The sequence below is a fragment of the Impatiens glandulifera genome, chromosome 1 (genome assembly GCF_907164915.1).
Source record: "Impatiens glandulifera chromosome 1, dImpGla2.1, whole genome shotgun sequence".
In the NCBI taxonomy this organism is placed as follows: domain Eukaryota; kingdom Viridiplantae; phylum Streptophyta; class Magnoliopsida; order Ericales; family Balsaminaceae; genus Impatiens; species Impatiens glandulifera.
Window position 1 is genome coordinate 111,672,385 of NC_061862.1, and position 19,482 is coordinate 111,691,866.

Consider the following 19,482-nt stretch of genomic DNA (forward strand, 5'->3'; position numbering starts at 1 on the left):
GGATCGATTCAGCTGCCGCTTCTTTTATACATTCATTTCTTTGAAGTTACGCCAAACTCTTGTATTCCATTCTTCTCTCTCCCCTCCGAATCCCCACTCTTGCTCGCCAATGGCAATGGACATTGATTTCACAGAGTACAGATTGAGCCGTGAACTTCGAGGTCACGAAGACGATGTAAGATCTTTAACTTCTCACTTATCATCTCGATGTTCAATTTTATTGTCGGATTTTCCCTAGTTCCCTAGGTTCGCTTTTTCTTCTTCTTACATGCTTTTACTTGATTATCAGCTTTGAACATTGTTGGACTTTATAGTAGTGAATGATTCTATCCCTTAACCCCTAACATTCATGTCGTGATTGATATAATAGGTTCGTGGCATATGCGTTTGTGGAAATGTTGGAATAGCGACTTCCTCCAGGGACAAAACTGTTAGGTTTTGGCAATTCGATCCTTCAGACAGTCGCAATTATGCTTCTTCAAAGATTTTGTTGGGGCATACTAGCTTTGTGGGACCACTGGCTTGGATTTCACCCAATGAGAAGTTTCCAGAAGGTGGGATTGTGTCGGGTGGGATGGACACACTTGTTATTGTTTGGGACCTTAGGACTGGTGAGGCAATACAGAAGCTAAAGGGTCATAAGCTGCAAGTTACTGGCATTGTGCTTGACGATTCTGATATTGTGTCATCATCTGTTGATTGGTGAGTTTGCTATTTTCTCTTGATTATGGGGAGTTTGGAAATAACACATTGGGAGCTGATTTTACCGTCATATCTGAAAATAATTCACCTGGAATTGTAGCATGCTAGTGTAAGGTTGCATTTCCAAAAAGAGCAGCATCTATCACTTGAACTTCAAGTTGAATGCTGAAACACAGTTTCCTATAGAGTACAGGAAATGGTAGAAACAAGTGTTCTGATTTCTTTCTGTACCATGTGTAATTGTTCTCGACATAGTTGATTTTGGTATGGAGTGGATGCAGATTCCATTTTCTGTCACTCTCAACAGTGTTGTATTTTCATAAATTAAGAATTTTCAACTTCTCTGGTTGGTTGTGCTCTTGTGGATTGATATTTCCCATTTATTTCACATCTACTTTTTGGTTGACAAAATTAAATCATGCCCTGTGAAAGAACAATCATGAGTACATAAAAACAGTGAAGAATAGGATAATGAGTTAATGTAAAATAATTCCTGTTGCACTGCAGCAGGATTAAGGTTTACATAGCTCCTTCTTTTGGATGCTTAACAATTGGTGCTATTTACTTTGTCCTGTTGGACACTACATGTTCTCTTTACAATTCCCATCCTTGTTATAGCACGCTAAGAAGATGGAGAAATGGTCAAGTTGTTGAAGAATGGGAGGCTCATAACATCGCAATACAAGCTGTTATAAAATTGCCGTCAGGGGAACTTGTCACAGGTTAGCTTATAACACTTTTTTTGAATTATATGCTATGGTTTGATCACATTGTGGAATCACAGAGAAGACATTGCTTCTCCCTTTTTACTCCATCATTATCATATAAACCTTATGATATTTTTATCGCTCTGTTTTAATACAACATTGCCTTTAAGATGAAGAAATCATCTTATTACAATCTTATGTTTTTTTCTCTGCAATTGAGGTTCAAGTGACGCCACACTGAAGCTTTGGAAAGGAAAGACACATGTACATACTTTTTCTGGGCATACAGGTGTGCTTCTTTCTCGCTCTTTATATATGGTTGTCACCCTGGATAGTTTTGAACATTAGTTTGGATTTTAGTAGATGTGCCGTGCTTTTTTCTTAGTGTTTTGTTTGTAATGATGGGCGGGTTGCTATTATATCTGCTTGGTCATATTTTGGCCTTTTCTACTGCCAAATGATCATGCAAGCTTCTTAGCTTTCAAAGTGGCAAGAATTTGCAGATTTAATAGTGCTCAGGGCGGAAGTTTGGGTTTCAAATTTCAATAGCCTAAGACAGATCGTTTTGCTATTTAAATACATATTTTGAGAAAAATTAATTAAGTTGTCATGTAAATATCTAGAGTAAAAGTAGAATCATCTTGTTGCAAAAAAGTTATGAGAAGTGGGTTACTGGGATAAACTGAATGGTTGACCTACAATTGGCAAACTTCTCTATACTGGAAACCACATTGGCCTATGATCTGCGAGAAATTAAATGAAGCAATTAATTTCATCCAAAAACATTTCCTTCAACAATAAAAAAAGTTACTGAAATGTGAGCAAAAGAAGAAAAAAAGTTACTGAAGAATTCCAGCTGTGACTCTTAAATCTATTAATACCCACACCAGGATTATGCAACCTAAATATGTATTCTATAGATTCTTTCTCATAGTCAAAGCTTTTTGAATTATCCAACAATTGGATCTCTTGCTGTATCATTTATTCATGAATTGAAGATAGTTACTGATCAGATAAATTGTCCAATAAGTTCAAGCTAGCAAGTCATATTATTGCTTGTGGATCTTTGATGTTATGTCTTGAAATCTATATGTAGATGCAATGAGAAATTCTGTAAATCAGTATTACAAAGCCTCTCAACATACAATATTATCTGGAAAAGTTCCTTTATCAAATTCATGATCCTCATTGAGAATTCAAACAGTAAGCAAAAAGCAACAAGTTGCTGAATTTAGAAACTAGAAAACTAATTGGCACTAAATAGGCTAAGTTGTAGTGGCTGTTCACGCTAGGTTGGCTCTGTGATCCTTAATTGTCACATGTTTTGTATCACCTATATGGTAATCTACTATTTGCTAATGATCATTTTAAAGGGGTTTTGTTCATTTTCTATCTCTTAGCTTTCACCAACTCATGATTCACATTCCTTTGTTATGCTTGTATTAATAGTAGTCATGCCAGGCTTGTGTTTTTCTCACAACTTCTCCTTCTCTTCTAAAATGATTTGCGGGGTCCTCTTCACTATGACAATGTGCTTCTGGCAAACCTGCAGATACAGTTCGAGGTTTGGCTGTGATCCCTGATCTTGGAATCCTTTCTGCTTCACATGATGGGTAAGTTGTTTTACTGTCTTTATATCATATTTGTTTTGTTAAAGATCATTATATTATTGTTATGCTGCATTAATGGTCTCTGTGATGCTTTTTCTGTTCCACTTTGGGTTTTTGTTTGAACCCATCTTTGCTCGAAGTGTTATTCCTATTTTTCATTTCCTAACTCGAAATAAGCAACGGCTATCATTGTACTAATTTCAAGAATTCATATATATGTTGATGTTCCTGATAATTGACAGAAGATATTTCTTTGATGTTTTTATTTTTTGCATATAGATGAACAAAAGAAAAAACTGCTATGGCGGATAGTTATTGTTTTTGCTATCTGCCTAGTTAAAAAGCAACAAGTACAATCCATATATTGTGAATAGTAGACCACAACTTTCTCTCTTAATATTGACGTATTATGATGCCTGTGTGCCTCTACCATAAATAACTTCCATCACCTCCATAACCATTAACTTTCACATCATTACCGCCTACTTCAACCGCCATACAAATGTCAATATTCACACCTGCTAAAACTATTCCTATACACCATGGCATCATTTTGTGTTTCCAAGATATTAATTCATTTAACAACAAATTATTAGCCACGTACCACCATAATTATGTTTTGGATAACACATGAAGCTCCCACAGACATCAACAGTTATGGTCATAAGTAGTGGCCAATAGTTGATTCCAAATGAAACCCTACTTTAAGCACCTATTAATGTACATACTATATCAAATCCCTAAGCCTTTATTTTAATGTTCAATCAGGAGAAATAGTTATTAGCTTCCTCGTGTAATATTTAGTCTCTCTACATATTTTCTTGTAGAACCAAGATGGGAGGTGGAAAAATATTTTCTGAAGTAAAATACAACCTCATTAATATAAAGATATGAGAATTGCCTATATACAATATTAGATGGATGCTACCTTTAATGATGTTGCAAAATATCTCTATCGTGTTTTTTCCCAATATCATAGAACTTTTTATAATTTATTTATCATCTATTTATTATATACGTGTGAATTGGTTTGGAGGCAAAATTAAATAGTAAGTGGACACAAGAGGTCTTGCTACTTTGTCCTTTTTAAAGCTACAGCATTGGTAATTATGAATTCTACTACCGATGAGTTTGTTTGCAAATGCAGAGTATAACATAAAAGAGTCTGCTAATGCTTTCTTCTGATATATTTAAATCTTAAGTCTAGACTCTAGAGTTGGTTATTGTACTTCATAATATCACAAGTTTTAACAAAAAAAGAGCTGATGATGGTTGATTTTCTTTATTATTGTGAAAATTGCAGACATAATTGTTTGAGTGGGTTAGCTTGGTTTATGATCCTCTTAGCTTAGATTTGCTCTTGAGCTCTATACATTTGCGTTGGCTCTTTGGAATTTTTGGAATTTTTTATTCTCTTATGATGTCATGGTACTTGTGGACAATTCTGATCTGTTTCCTGGTATTGGTCGATAAAAAAAAGTTTACTAGTGCTTATGTTTAAATTTTATAATAATGTTTAATTATCCATGTTGGTTATTGACAAAGTGATGATGGTCATCCATTGTGCATAATGCCCATTTCTGTAACACTTCATTATTTTTGTTGGAGAATTTCTGTATTTCTGGGCCTTTCAACATTGTTTTCTCCGATCCATTTAGTTTAAACTATTGCATGTGGTTTTATGATGACAGCTCCTTAAGGTTATGGGCACTTGGTGGTGAAGTTTTAGTAGAGATGGTTGGTCACACATCTATTGTTTATTCAGTTGATTCACATATTTCTGGGCTAATAGTCAGTGGCAGTGAGGACTGTTCTGCCAAGATATGGAAAGGTACTTCTTCTCTGAAATGTTTTCACATCCTTAAACTTCATGTTTCTATATCCATACAAACTCTATTTTTATGCCAGAGGCACCAAAAATCTGAAATCTTACTGTTACTACTACTTGTAAACATAAGCCTATAAGTGGCAGTTACGTCTCACCTTAAATCTTTCTTTACTGGCTGGGATTTATTTGTTGCGTCCATTCCATTCTCTTAATCAGAAAATGTTGTCTTCCAGATGGGGTTTGTATACAGAGCATAGATCATCCTGGCTGTGTTTGGGATGCTAAGTTCTTGGAAAATGGTGACATTGTCACTGCATGTTCTGATGGAGCTGTGCGTATTTGGACAACACATAAAGATAAAATAGCTGATCCACAGGAGCTTGAATCATTTTCTGCCCAACTTTCTCACTACAAGGGTAGTAGGTAAAACTTCATACATGACTTGTTCAAAGAGTGTGTTTTGATAACTGTTTTATGGAGCATATGTAGTTTATAAGTGACATTTCAACAATAATTGATCATACCCAGAAGCCTGACACCTCTCTTTTTGTTGTGTATCTTTGTGATTTGCTTCTATGCCTACTTGAAAGTACTAAGGGACTGTGTGAGTAGCTGCTTACATATATGAGTTCATAGCAATAAGAATCTAGGCTAACTTAATGTTGAATTACTGGTGTCCATGGAAGCTACAACGAGGTGGAGAGATTAAATGTTAGAAGCATGACTCCAAAGAGAGTTAATTTGCATGGATGTATGACTGGATGAAAGGCCACATAAATCTTGTTTCAATGCACAACAATATGTCAGGACTTTTAGTCTTTCAGATACACATACTATCTATTTAATGAGCATTTGAGACTATTAACAGGCTCAACTTAAGTGCATAACTAGATGATCCTCATGCAAGGGTTGTGGGAGGGCTAGGATAGTTCTCTGAGGTCATGTTAAAATAAGATGCATTGAAGGTGTGTTATTGATCATGTGGCGTAGATCTCATGTATAGGATATAAAAGTTTGGTTATATTGTTCTTCAAATTCAAACTACTCTCTGGAATTTAACTTCTGGACCTTGAAAAAGAGTTAGAATTCATAAAAGAAATGTATTGGAAACTGGATGTGATAAAATGCAAAAATATCTAATTGGCGCTATAATGTCGCTGCTTCAACTCGGAACTGGAAACCTAGATTAAGACCTTGTTTGATAGTGGGTTATCTAAATAATCAAATTAAGTATTGAGTTATTTTGATTGATGGATGTTGTTTGGTGAAAAATGTCCAAAATACCGTTCTATTTATTTTTTTTTCATTTTTAGAAGGGAAGATTTTTGTAATTTTTCAATTTTAAAAGTTTTAAAGAATAAAAAGATATTTTGGTATTTTAATTGATGGTATGCTGGATTATCTAGGCATTGCTTGATCTGTAGTTATTTGAATAACCAAGTCTGTTTCATATAGGTTATTTGAGTAAAAAGACATAAGGGTATAATTGTGTGTATATATATATATGATGTAATATATATAATAAAGGGTATTTTGGTTGATGATTTGGATAATGTAATTGGCGAGTAGATTGTTGTTTGGATAGTTTCTTACAAATAACCCACATCATTTAAAGCCTTGGATAATTGATTTGAATCCAATTGATACATATAAAAACAAGGCCGAAGTAATGAAATTCATTAGGTATTCTATAAGTTCCATATCAACAATATGACTTATTAATCTCTAATTCAAACTATCATGGACTCATTGGTTGTTAATGTATAGAACAATATTGAATTATTGTTGGTTGTCTCAGGAAGAAAGTAGGTGGACTGAAACTAGAAGAATTGCCAGGTCTAGATGCATTAAACGTTCCAGGTTCGTTCTTATTTTATATCCACATTCTATTCGAGGTCATTTTGATGCAAGGATGCAATATGCCCATTTATAAATGGATGTTTGTATTTTCACTCATTGCTAGAGTGCTTTAAAACTGTTGAGGATTTATTAAAATTTCTCAGAAAAGTAAACAATGTAGTTCTTTTTGTGTGATTCCAACCCGTCATGAGTATCCAGAATAAAATTTACACTAAATGTTTTGCCTTGGTTATGAGATTGAAAATAAAACTACTAGTCAAAACAACAATAATATGGAACATAAATTGGAGGAAGAATAGACTGGGAAAAATATGAAATAAGCTTTTACTACTATTGACTGGCTACTGTTTTATTGATAAGGGACTAGCGATGGTGAGACAAAGGTGATAAGGGAAGGGGACAATGGCATGGCATATGGATGGAATATGAGAGAACAAAGATGGGATAAGGTAACAATCGTTTGCATATTGCAATCCATTACCTTTTTGCCTAATCCACTTTTATCCTTCATTTCCTACGTATTCCTTCTATGCTTTGCTTGGCTTTCAAGTGCTGTTTGTCTTTTAGATTCACTTAATCGCATCTTGCGTTTTCTTTCTAATGAAAAGTTGACATTTTTCAAAAGAAAAAGATATCTATCTGGTGTAGTCATGTAAATCATATTGGGACAAAGGGCATATTTATACATGAAAACTTTTCCAATATGGGCAAAAAATTACCCATGAATGCCTAGAGGAACATACACATCCATCAATTTCTTTAATTAGGTGCAACATTGCACTATCGTAATTTAAATATCATTTTGTCTCATGTAATAATAGGAGAGGTACACCATAAGGGCATAAACTAGTAAGTAGGGATAGATACAGTGTAACTTCTATTGGTATATAATAAGCTAGCTGAGACAGTTAGGAGTTGTGGATGTGAAATGTCTAGTCTTTCTCCTCCTCTAGGTCTCATCCCCTTCTATATTGTAAATCCTAACCATTAAGTATTTTATTGATGACGGCTAGGGTTTACAATATAGAAGGGGATGCGACCTAGAGAAGGGGGAGAGAGACTGCATATTTCACTAAAAAATTCATCCACAACTCCTAACTATCTCAGCTAGCTTATTATATACTCATAGAAGTTACATTGTATTTATTACCTACTTGCTATCCTATGCCCTTACAGTCTACCTCTCCTACTATTACTCGTGTGACATGACACATTTCCCGGTGACATATATTTCTGTTATGTTAACTGTTCATTTTTGCTGTTAACAATTCTCACTATTTCCTACATATGCACGCCCCTCCCAGGGTTAATGTTTCCTTTACATTATGTAAATATTTTTCAATGGCGTAAATGGAAATAATAGAAAGAATATTTAATTTAACGTTTGGACATTGTTGCACCAAATTTTTAAACGTTTGAGGGCATTTATGCTCCTTAAGGTGTTCATGGGTATATTTGACCCTATTGAATAAGTTCATGTATAATGTCATGTTTCAATCATATTAGTAATTTCACTGTGATAATAAAATTGTGAAACTCACCAGAGTAGTTCAAGTGAAAGAATCTTGCATAAGAGACGAACAGTCTCATGTTTGATTCCTATTAAGAACGCCCTGATTGAAGTGAGGGTTCATGTCTCTGGTTCTTGTTAGCTTCCTCCAGGGAATAAACCCCGGTTTGCAAAAATAAAATAAAAAAATTGTGAATATTTTTCTCTTAATTTTAGTAGATAGCAGTGTTTAGGAAATAGATAATGAGGAAATTACATTCAAGCTAGTAAATTGATATCTTAGGATAGTTTGACTAGATTTAGTTTATAAATAGTGATTATTTTGATTACAGGTATTTGTGTTTTTGGAGGGTTAGGTAGGCATCCACCTCTAGCAATTAATTCCCTTCCTGTCATCTATTCATTTACATCAAAGTTTTTTACTCAAAATGTTTTTGCTTGTGTCAAATGGTTGAAATTCCTCATGATGCTCCTGATTGAATTATTTATTTGTATTTAATTTCCAATGTGATTGTCTGTCTCCTTGGGAGAGATGTATGTATTCGCTTTCAGTTGCTAGAGTTGACTCTACTATAGATTGATCTTTTTAGTTATTTAGGGTTTTCTTGTTTGAATTTTGTAAAGGTTCTCATGAAGTCTAATTTTTGAGATTATCAGCTTCTAGTGTTGGCTTATAACTAAATTGCTGTACTGGTGTGCTGCAATTTCTTAGAGTAATAGGATTTTTTGGGGTGCATCCCTTTTAGGATGTGGGTTTGGTGCTTAATTCTGTATACTTGTAGTTTTTATTTGCTTCTTCATTCCCCTGCATCTTTTACAATTATACTATTGCACCCTTTTCCAACTTTGTGTTAATTTATTTCTTAAGAGTTATAGTGTCTCTTTGGGTTTCAATACTTTTAGGACGTGGGTTTGGTGCTTAATGTTGTATCCTTGTAATTTTTCTTTGCTTCTTCAACACCCTGTTTCTTTTGTGTTGTACTATAGGGCCCTTTGCTTACCTCTGGTTACCACATCTGTGTTGATTTAAATGATGATTGTTTTGAGAATTATACAAGTCTAGCAGGTTTGAATTAGTTTCTTGTTAGAAGTGATTTCCTTTGTTCTTAGGGTTATGCAGGATGATGGGTAACTGAAGTTACATTCTTGAAGTTGTTTGTCGTCAATTGATGACCCAGTTAGAGTAGCAAAATGAATGGTCACTTTGCATTAGTGGTACCCTTAGATGACATGCTTGTTTTTTGAACTGGTTAAGATTGTTTTTTTCCTTCCCTCGGAACAAAAATAAGTCCAGCATTAAGTCCCTATCTACTGCCTGTTAAGGATAAGTCAAAAGAATAATCTAGTTATGACATGCAAATCTTCCAGAATCCATCATAGTTTATTGAGGAATTCTGTGTACTGAAAATTTGCAGATATCTTCCAATTTTGTCATCTGAATTCAACTGAAGTATTCTGATATGCTTTGTGTTTACTTCCCTCCTCATGCTTCTGTAATTTGTTTCAGTAATTTGGGCCTCCAACTTTCTCCTAAGAAGTCCTATCTGATATTCTGTTGCTCTTTGTCCCTTCAGATTGGTGAAGTAGTTGATGGGCCTGATGATAGCATGTCACGTACTACTCTTGATGGGGTTCAGTATGATTATGGTTAGTTTTTATCTTTCTTACAATGCTTCCTACCCTGCATTTTCACAAATATAAGATTTATTATGTCTTTTCAGTGTTTGATGTTGATATTGGAGATGGTGAACCTATCCGCAAATTGCCATACAACCGATCAGGTACATTGCGTTAATATTGGTGCTGCTCTTTTGTCATGTTGCATTTTTTTTAAAGATCAACTTTCATTAAAAGGAATCATGTTGCAATGTAAACCATGCTCTGTCTACTAATCTGAACTCGACACGTATATATTAGACCACTTAAAACTGGGATTCAAGTTCTGAACAAGGATCACATCTTGGCATTTCCAAATCTTTTGTACCTGTGATAACCTCAGAAATAAAGACTCCAATTCAGAACTGTAATTATAGAATAATCAGATGTTGAACCATTTTGTAAACATGTATTTTGTCACAACATTTGCAATAATCATGATCATGATCCAGATTATAGTGTTCGTTTTGGCTTCATTTGGTATATAAGTCATTATCCCTGGATCATGATCCAATTTCTTATTTAGATCATTGTAATTTTTGGAAAATATAACAAATATAGATGTTCTGGATCATGATTCGGATAATAAAACGTGATAACAAATAGGCTCATATTATTGTTGCCTGTAATATATAGCTCGATTGTTTCCTATGTGACGCAAAATATTTTCTTTGTAGTATGTGAACTTCTAGAAGACTTGACCTCCTAACATCTGATATGACACCATATTATAACATAGATCCTTATACTTGGAATGGATAGCAGGGGATATTTGAAGTGAAAATTGTGTCCCTCAACTTCTTATGTCTTTATTTTTCCAATTCATGATGAAGAACGTGTTTCTACAACACAAATAGCTAATTACTAGTTCTTTCCAGATAATCCTTATGATGCAGCTGATAAATGGCTTATCAAGGAGAATCTTCCTCTTTCATATCGCCAACAAATTGTTGAGTTTATACATCAAAATACTGGACAGAATAATTTTATTCCTGATCCTAATTTCCGTGATCCTTATACTGGTGGTAAGTAACATCTATTTTTCATTCCTCTGTTTCATGGTTTTATTGTTATATGTTTGCCTGATAATTTATTTTGTATGTCAGCAAGTGCTTACACACCTAGGAATTCAAGCAGTTTAGGTGGTGTATTCTTTTCTTAAATATCTCTTGTAAATTTCATTACTGAAAAATATGTATTATAGCTAGCAAGACAAGACTGAGCCTGACTAGTATAATTCCCATGTTTATTTGAGCAGCTTCTGTTTCTGCAAAGCCTACTTTCAAGCATATTCCTAAGGTATGATCATTAAATTTTCTTTTGCGTTTGTTATTCGACTTTGGAATCTCTTTTGCGGGGGTATGGTGCCATACTTGAATAATGAGTTTGAGATGGTTTGATCATTTGGAATAGATAGTAACTGTTCTATTGGAGATAAACCACATAAGTATTATTCTCCTATTATGTATGGTATTCCTGCTCAATAGCCTAGAAAATTTTGTCTGTCTCCAGAAAGGAATGCTCGTCTTTGACATTGCTCAGTTTGATGGGATTCTCAAAAAAATTTCAGAATTCAGCTCTTCTCTGCTATGTGATCCGGTAGGTTTTCATCAACATCATTAGTTTCTCCATTTAGCTCTTATCTTTTTTTTTCTATATTTAAACACCATGTCTATTTACTCCTTGCGGATCGACCATTTATCTCCAGGCTTCTTTGTAATATTAAACTCCTCCCAAATCCCTTGTCCTGTACCATTTTACTCATTTTTTAAATTTGGTCTATTGCTTCCTTGAACATTATAAAACTACTTTTGCACTTTAGTTCCTCAATTGATGACTTTGTTAAAACCTTCTTAAGGATAAAATTACATTATCGTTGACTGATGCCGAAGTGTCGAGACTGGGTACCATGACTAAAGTTTTAAAGGATACATCACATTACCACAGTACTCGCTTTTCAGAAGATGACATTTTGTTGTTGCTGAAATTGCTCAAATCCTGGCCGATTCCAATGTTATTTCCAGGTGAGAATGAGTACTATGTGCTTCTTTTAGTGGCATACAAAATTATTCAGAATAATTTTTTTTTTCTATGCTGAAAATGAGTTTGTGGAATTACTTCACATTTTAGAGACTGCAATATAGGCATGCATATACAATTATTTCTTATTCTCTTATGAAAGGGGACAGATTCATAAAAAAAATAAAGAAAGAAGCTTCTAGAAGTCTCTGAAGATTTTTCTGTGAATATTATTTTTATCAGTTTTACAGCCATGATGATATGTACACACATACTTTCAATATCTAATCATATCTTTAGGGTCAGATTCAATCATTCAGAATAATTATTCAAATCCTATAATATAGGATATGGATCTGATTAAGGTGAAATTATCCCTAAAATCTAGGGATCTTCATAGTTTTCTACATTCCCTTGAATATAAATCCTTCATTCTCAGCTTGGTGAAAGGAGAAATACATCAGTACTTAAATCCTTTTGTTAAAACATCGTCTAGTTGATCTCCGTGGGAACATGAGTACAAATTAACCCACTTTCTAGCTTCTTTTTAATGAAGTGCCATTCTATTTCATTAAGCTTGGTTCGACCATGTTGAATCGGATTGTGGACTACAGTTATGGGAGATTTATTCTCCCAGTATTCTCATAGGTCTTCAAGTCTTCCAATATGGTTTTAACCCATAGTAGTTCACACACCTGTGCTGTCATTCCTCTAAATTCTGCTCTTGCACTCCACCTTGCTACCATGACACTAAGGCATTATTTGTGTTGGAATGATTTTAATTAAAATATCCAAATAATCTCAAATTTCATCAACACAATTAGAAGACACACTCCATTCATACGTCCTTCATCTTTGATTTTGTTGGCATTAGAACCCCATGGCAAATAACACATAAAAATTTTCATTCTTCTATAGTTTGCCATTGTCAAGGAAAAAAGACTAGTATTTTGGTCTCTCAACTTGATCCAAAGAACTTTAGATTTTTGTCTAACATCAATCTCCTCTAGTTTTAGTAAAAAATTCAGCTTCACCCTTTTAATTCAGCTCCACATCTGAATGAGCACAACCCTTTATTTTAGGTCCAAATCAAGATAAACTATTTTGCTTCTTTGCATTCAACTTGCAACTTTCTCTTCTCATAATTACTCCATTACTTGATTTTCTTTTCAGTTGAAGCCCTTCTTCAATGTTCTGGAGTTTCCCTAACTCTCACATTTGGAATTAGACATCTTCCTTTTCTTTTTTTTTTCCTTTCCTTGTCCACTGCTCCAGTGGCACTACTCCCTCTTCAAAACAACTTTCTTTTGAAAAGAAAGGTTGGGTATGCCATTTCATCACAGAGCTGAAATGATCATTCACAATGTTTACATGTTGCCCAAATCCTCGATTTGAGATTGCTTGGGATTCTTCTCATTGTCTGGCTTATCTGTCCCTTGGGATTCTCATGCATCTTGGTTGCCGCTGACGACGACTTGCACCCCTGTTTCCATGGTTGTGAGCACAAAGAGACAAAGAGCACAAAGAGAAAGTAGAGGATTTAGTAATTTAAATCTGTTAGGTCATTATATATATTTAACATAAATAAAAAAGTAAAAAATTGACATGTTATTAAATTTGCCATGAAATATTACGTCATGATCATAAGTCGTGAAGTCAAACTCATTTTCATCATATTGTCAAAGTTTATACAAGTATTTTAAACTTTAAGTCACATTTGAAAATAAAACATTACTTAATTTCCCATTTTGATATTCCAGACATCTTTTTATCTGAGAATAGTTCTCTATTATCAACCCCACCATAGTGACCCGGTAGAAAGAGTTGACCTAAGAGGCCAAAATGTCACGGGTTTGATTCTCACCAGAAGTGCTTTGAATGGAAGCGGTGGTTCATGACGGTTGGGTGTCATACTAGTTCTCCTTAATTCAAAAATAAATAAATAAGAAATCTCCATTATGTACATCAATGAATTTTTTTTGCCTAAATCGAATTGAAAACCAATCAAAGCGAATGATTTACGGTTTATAAAACCACTATGCCGAATCCAACAGTTCGGTTGGTCGGTTTAGTGGCGGTCGAACTGCAAATTGACCTACCGATTATGGTTAAAATTGAAAAAATATACATAATTTGGTTACAACTTATAGTTTATACTTAAACATTTCTCTTAATTATTAAGTTTTCAACCATGAAACTACAATATTCATAGTTGTTATTTGTTTTTCTAAGCAAATATACATAGTTTTTCAAAGTAGATTTTAGGTATAGCTGTATTATTTAGCAAACGAATATAACTGATTGAACTGATGGAGTTGACCAAACCGATCTTCTAATCAACCAATAAACAGAAATCGACGGTTTGAAATTTTCTAAAACTGACTTCAACGGTTTGGTTTTGCATTTCGGTGTATAAAAAATCGCTGACACCCCTAGTTTTTTTGTACAAAAATACATTCAAAATGTGCAATATCCTAATCAAATATTACTATTTTCAGACATTATATTATAAGCTACTACTCTAATCGTTTTTTTAGGAGTTACTATTCTATTCTTATAAGATGATATAATATCTAATATTCCAAGATTTTCTCTTTTGATGTCCACTACCTTTTTTTACAATTTGTGGAAGTTATTTGATGGTATCAAGAACTCACTCAAATATTCAAGTCTATCCTTTTACCTCTAGTAGTTTGAGAGAGTGATGACATGTTTTTCAATGGTTACTACATGGCTTTAGGCGTGTCTCAAGATTCTAGTATCCATGGTTTTGATGCTTAAGATAATGATAAACTGACACTACTTCTTAGTATTTTATACTTGTTTCTTGTTTGCATTATACTATTAATTATTGCTAATACCAGTATTTACTTATGTGCAGCTATAGACTTATTGAGGATGACTCTCCTTCATCCAGATGGAGCAACCAGACTATTTAACCTTGTAGATGTTGAAAATGGTATTTGTGATATGTATCATGTACATGTTTGTCTTTTTCTTTTTACATGTTTTCAATAGGCAAGCCCATGCCATTTTTGCCATCAATCCTTAATTCGAAATTGAGGAGTTACATTGACACCTTATGTGAATGTCTTGAGCATGACATGCTGCAGATAATATCATCTAGATTGTCAAACTATTTTAAGTGTGAAATGTCTCCTTTAGGTCTGGTATTTACTTGAGAATCTCTTCTTGACCAGACATACTTATTGGACTGATTAGGAGCGTTACTGCAACCCCCGCCTTACCAGCAAATCTTTTGACAAGCATCCGTGCTGTGACAAACCTCTTCAAGAGCTCATGCTGCCACAATTGGTTGCAGAAGCACCGGTCTGAGGTTAGTCTTTTCATGTATGATGCTGAAGTGAAAACAACATGACCTACTTAATGAATTGATTTAGGAAATTGCAAAATTCATTTGTTTAAGAAAGTTCTATGTTGCTTAGACAATTGTAGTTCTCTTTCAACTGTGTAGTGCATAGGAAGGTCTCTTGGGGAAAATAGGGTTAAATTTTAGGTTCAATGATTTTCTCGTACTGCAAACTTCTAGATATGTTCCTAGGATGATTTTGCACTATTGTTTTGTATGGCATAGTTATGGTGTCCTATTCGAACATGAGACATCAACCTCTCAAGTCCAAATCCTTCAAACTAGGGTCGACTCTTCCTTACAATGAGAATTGTGAAGATCGTTGGCCATTGGAACATTGAAATAATCAACAAATTCTCCACCTTTAAGGCTTGAAATTTTACTAGGAGGAACGAGGATGTGAGATGGTGGAAACTTGTTTGGGGTAAGGAAAGTTTCCTAGGCACAAGATCGTACTTTAGCACACTATGCATACCCGTTTGCTCATTAGAGACGAACTGAGAAGATCCATGGATCAATAACCCTGTTGTCCCTCTTTGCAGAAGTGATAAGGAGAGTTTGGGCAATTATTCATTGAATGCAGGGTTCTTCAACGCCTAGGACAAAACTGTGAAATGGATGATGATAAGGAGAACTTCATCCCCTTGGAGTAATCTTATCTTCATAGGGTGTTGTGTGGTTAAAAGAAGTTGCGGAATATTTCCCAACTATCAATATTGTCTCGTGTTAAAAGTGGGGAGTCTGCGATGAATTGGTGTTCTTTTTCTATGTAAATTATGACAAAGGATAGAGTGGTGTGTATATACTAGTGAGATGAAAACAGTTTCCATAGACAATTCATTTATATTTATCTGCGAAAAGAGAAAAAAAAACCTTGTACTATTAATGAAAGGATTTACAGAGTTTTAACAAGAGGTTGAACAAGCTCAGTTTTCATTTTCAAAGCAAAAATATACATCATAAATTCCATCCAGTTAAATTGACCTAATTAGCCATATTGCTATCAACCTGGATAACATCTGATCATGATTAATCCTCATTCTTTGCACAACTAGCAATTGATGAGGTTGTTCTGACTCTGATTCCACACTCTACTCTGAATCAATACATGTGAGTAAATTTCTTTCCATACTTCATTATTTTGCCTTTGTGTCTTTTCGAAGTGTCTAGCATTTCGTTCCCACTATATCTCGTAGATCATTGCCCCCAAAACGCATCCGTAAATCTTCGAGTAAAGGCTCTTTTCCATAGAGAATTCTGTTGTTCAGCTAAAAAATAAAAGGGATAAAGTGGTGTTCATCTATATAATAGTGAGAAATTAGTTTCATTATATGATAATGTGGTTCAGCTATAAAATTGAGGCCACCGTCCTATTGGGACCCATTATGAGCGATAATGACACTTGTTATTGATCCTAGTTCAAGTGACCAGGATTTCTTTCTGGGGGAATCCTGAGCTACCTGAGGACCCTCATTCTTATTTGTATTTTGCTTATTGTGGGGTCTTCTTTGCCTTTTGATTTTCTTTTAAAACTTTAGAATGTCTTTCATCTACTGTGTTACAGAGTTTCCTCAATATTTTGGAGCCATTTCATTAATAGGTCTTTCATGATGATTTTGTTTTCTCTTGTTTCATGGTCTGAAGGTTGGTTATGTTAACCTGTATAGTTGCATCTTCAAATGTTTCCTTTAAATTGGATAAATAAAAGCAGACTACTTTGAATTCTTTTGAATAGACAATATATTTATTTGCTTGTGTAAACATGTCTGGAAATAAGCATGTTCACTTCTTCTTGCTTGCTCTTTTTTCCATCTGTACAGAAATGTTTTTTCTTGTATAAGCCCTTATCTTTTCCTTTTTGTCCTTTGTTGTAATTTAGATTCTGGATGCCTTTTCAAGTTGCTATTCATCTTCTAACAAGAACGTGCAGGTGTCATATGCAACCCTCATTCTTAAGTAAGTATTTTTCATGACTATTTTGTTATCTGTGTGAATCTCCTGCATGTATCCCCATCCACAAGTAGTTGTCAGTTAGCACCTTGTTTGTTTTATGGAACAGTTATGCTGTCCTATTGGTTGAAAGCAAGGACCAGGATGGCCAATCTCAAGTTCTTTCAGCAGCTATTGGGGTATTCTTATTTAAGTTGAAGCTTTGAGAATTTCCTCTTCAAGTCTCTTTTACTGTCTTCTTTATAAAACTGCCAATCAATTCTTAGGCAGTGTTTGGATAACACATTCATCACTTGATCTAAATAATTATTTAAAACCACTTAATTATTTAAATTCAGCTCAAATTAAGCTAAAGATATAGGCTTCATTTGGTAAGCTAGGAATGTCTTAACTTGGCAATATAGTAAGATCTTACAAAATACAACTTTATTAACCTTTGGAAATTAATCAGATTCACTATAAGGGTAAAGTTGTATTAAGTGCTTTCTTGACACTAGTTCCACGTCTTATCAAAGCATCTTACATATAAGTACTTAAAATTCATTTGTTTTATTTTCTTGAGGCACTTAACTAATTTGCCACTTAAGTATTCAACATTCAACTAGTATTGTCAATTTTAGGTACTATATTTTTTAGAGTTTATTCTCTGGAAGAGGCTAGCACATGTAATTAGTTACTGAGAATTAAGTTAACTGAGAAAGTGGGGTTACATTATCAAACTAATTAAACAGATGAAAAATATAGTACCCCACTCAAACTAATTAAGTGGGGTACTATATTTTTTAGAGTTTATTCTCTGGAAGAGTCTAGCACATGTAATTAGTTACTATGTTGATGAAACATCTAGAATTAAGTTATATGAGTAAGTGGGGTTACATTGTCAAACTAATTAAACAGATGAAAAAAAATCAACATGCTTGACATAGTTGGTTATCAAACATATTCTCAATTTCCTTCTAAGGAAGGGGTTCTTAAAGTGACAAATATGATACTTGACCTATTTATTGTGTTTTTCGCAGATTGCAGAAGAAGAGAATCTTGAAACAGACTCGAAATACCGTGCTTTAGTTGCCATTGGAACAATGGTACATTTGATTACTTAAATTTGCTTACAGATGATGTACATTCATTAACCATTAAGCCTAAACTCCTTATTCTTGATACCCATTACCATCCCTAGATTTGTTTTTAAGAAAAGAAAAATCCTTCTACTAATAAGGAAAAGATTTAGAGTAGATGCTGAACAAAAATATTCAACATAAATTCCATCAAGTATTATTCCCATTCCTAGATTTTTACTTTACGTTGTTTTTATTTCACTGTTTGGCAGCCTATGTTAGTGTGTGTGTCTATGAGAGTTTTCATTACAGTGTGATTCTAAGTGATTTGGTTCCTAAAAGTTTGTTGTTATGTTATTATGTCTCTATTAGATGCTTGAAGGCCTCGTACTCAAAATAGCATTGGATTTTGATGTTGAAAACATTGCCAAATTAGCCAAGGCTTCTAAAGATGCTAAGATTGCTGAAGTCGGAAATGACATCTTGTTGTTAGTAAAACAAACCTAAAAGGTACGTCCATTTTCCGCCAGTTATCAATATCTGTCACGGAACCTTCTTTTTAACACCATACTCGTTTCTCTTTTAAACATGGCAACAGAAAGAACCGCGAAGGTTGGCCTCTTATTTGGTTACTTATGCTGGTACCATTTTTTTGATTTAATCTCTTATCGTTGTTCACTTCTAAAGAACTTAAAAAAGATTTTGAGCTCAACAGAATTCCATTTGTAGCACTTTTAACTTGGCAGCAATGATTTACAAGATTATGGTCCGATATTCTTCTTTATTAGCTGCAGAGTGATGGTTTATTTAATGTGTTTTGGTCAGGATTATAAAAAGTTGTTTTTATGGTAGCTTAAATGTTGAAGAATGACATTTTATAAGCCAATATGGCTTAATAAGTAAGATATATTATTGACAATATTTTATATTAAAAAAAAGAAAGAAATGTGGAAGTATCAAATTGAGACTCCTTATTTGTGGTTAATTGAGAGTTCGGATTTTTTTTTTAAACCTCACAATTTGTTGACTTTCTATTGTTAAAGTTATACAAAATTTAATTTTTTTCTTAATGGTTTCAAACACTGTTAATTTATGGGTGTTTGGTTCAAATAATGGAATGAGAATATTAATAGGATTGATAAACGTGGATGATGAGAATATTAATAGGATTGATAGACGTGAATGAGAATGATTAATAGAATTGCAACAATT

At 33.9% G+C, this 19,482-nt stretch overlaps 1 protein-coding gene across 1 annotated transcript; it reads left to right on the plus strand.

Moving 5' to 3' along the window:
* LOC124919577 (phospholipase A-2-activating protein) lies at positions 1-19,179 on the plus strand. The gene is made up of 23 exons (XM_047459845.1): positions 1-175; positions 371-702; positions 1,321-1,424; positions 1,630-1,698; positions 2,962-3,022; positions 4,711-4,850; positions 5,081-5,270; positions 6,646-6,707; positions 7,068-7,156; positions 9,792-9,864; positions 9,939-9,998; positions 10,752-10,898; positions 10,980-11,015; positions 11,132-11,172; positions 11,386-11,472; positions 11,732-11,897; positions 14,774-14,851; positions 15,093-15,229; positions 17,142-17,218; positions 17,322-17,391; positions 18,232-18,297; positions 18,643-18,780; positions 18,869-19,179. Exons 1-22 carry the CDS (start codon positions 110-112, stop codon positions 18,775-18,777), a joined length of 2,286 nt encoding a protein of 761 aa, XP_047315801.1. The 5' UTR covers positions 1-109; the 3' UTR covers positions 18,778-18,780; positions 18,869-19,179.
* The last annotated feature ends 303 nt before the right edge of the window (positions 19,180-19,482 follow it).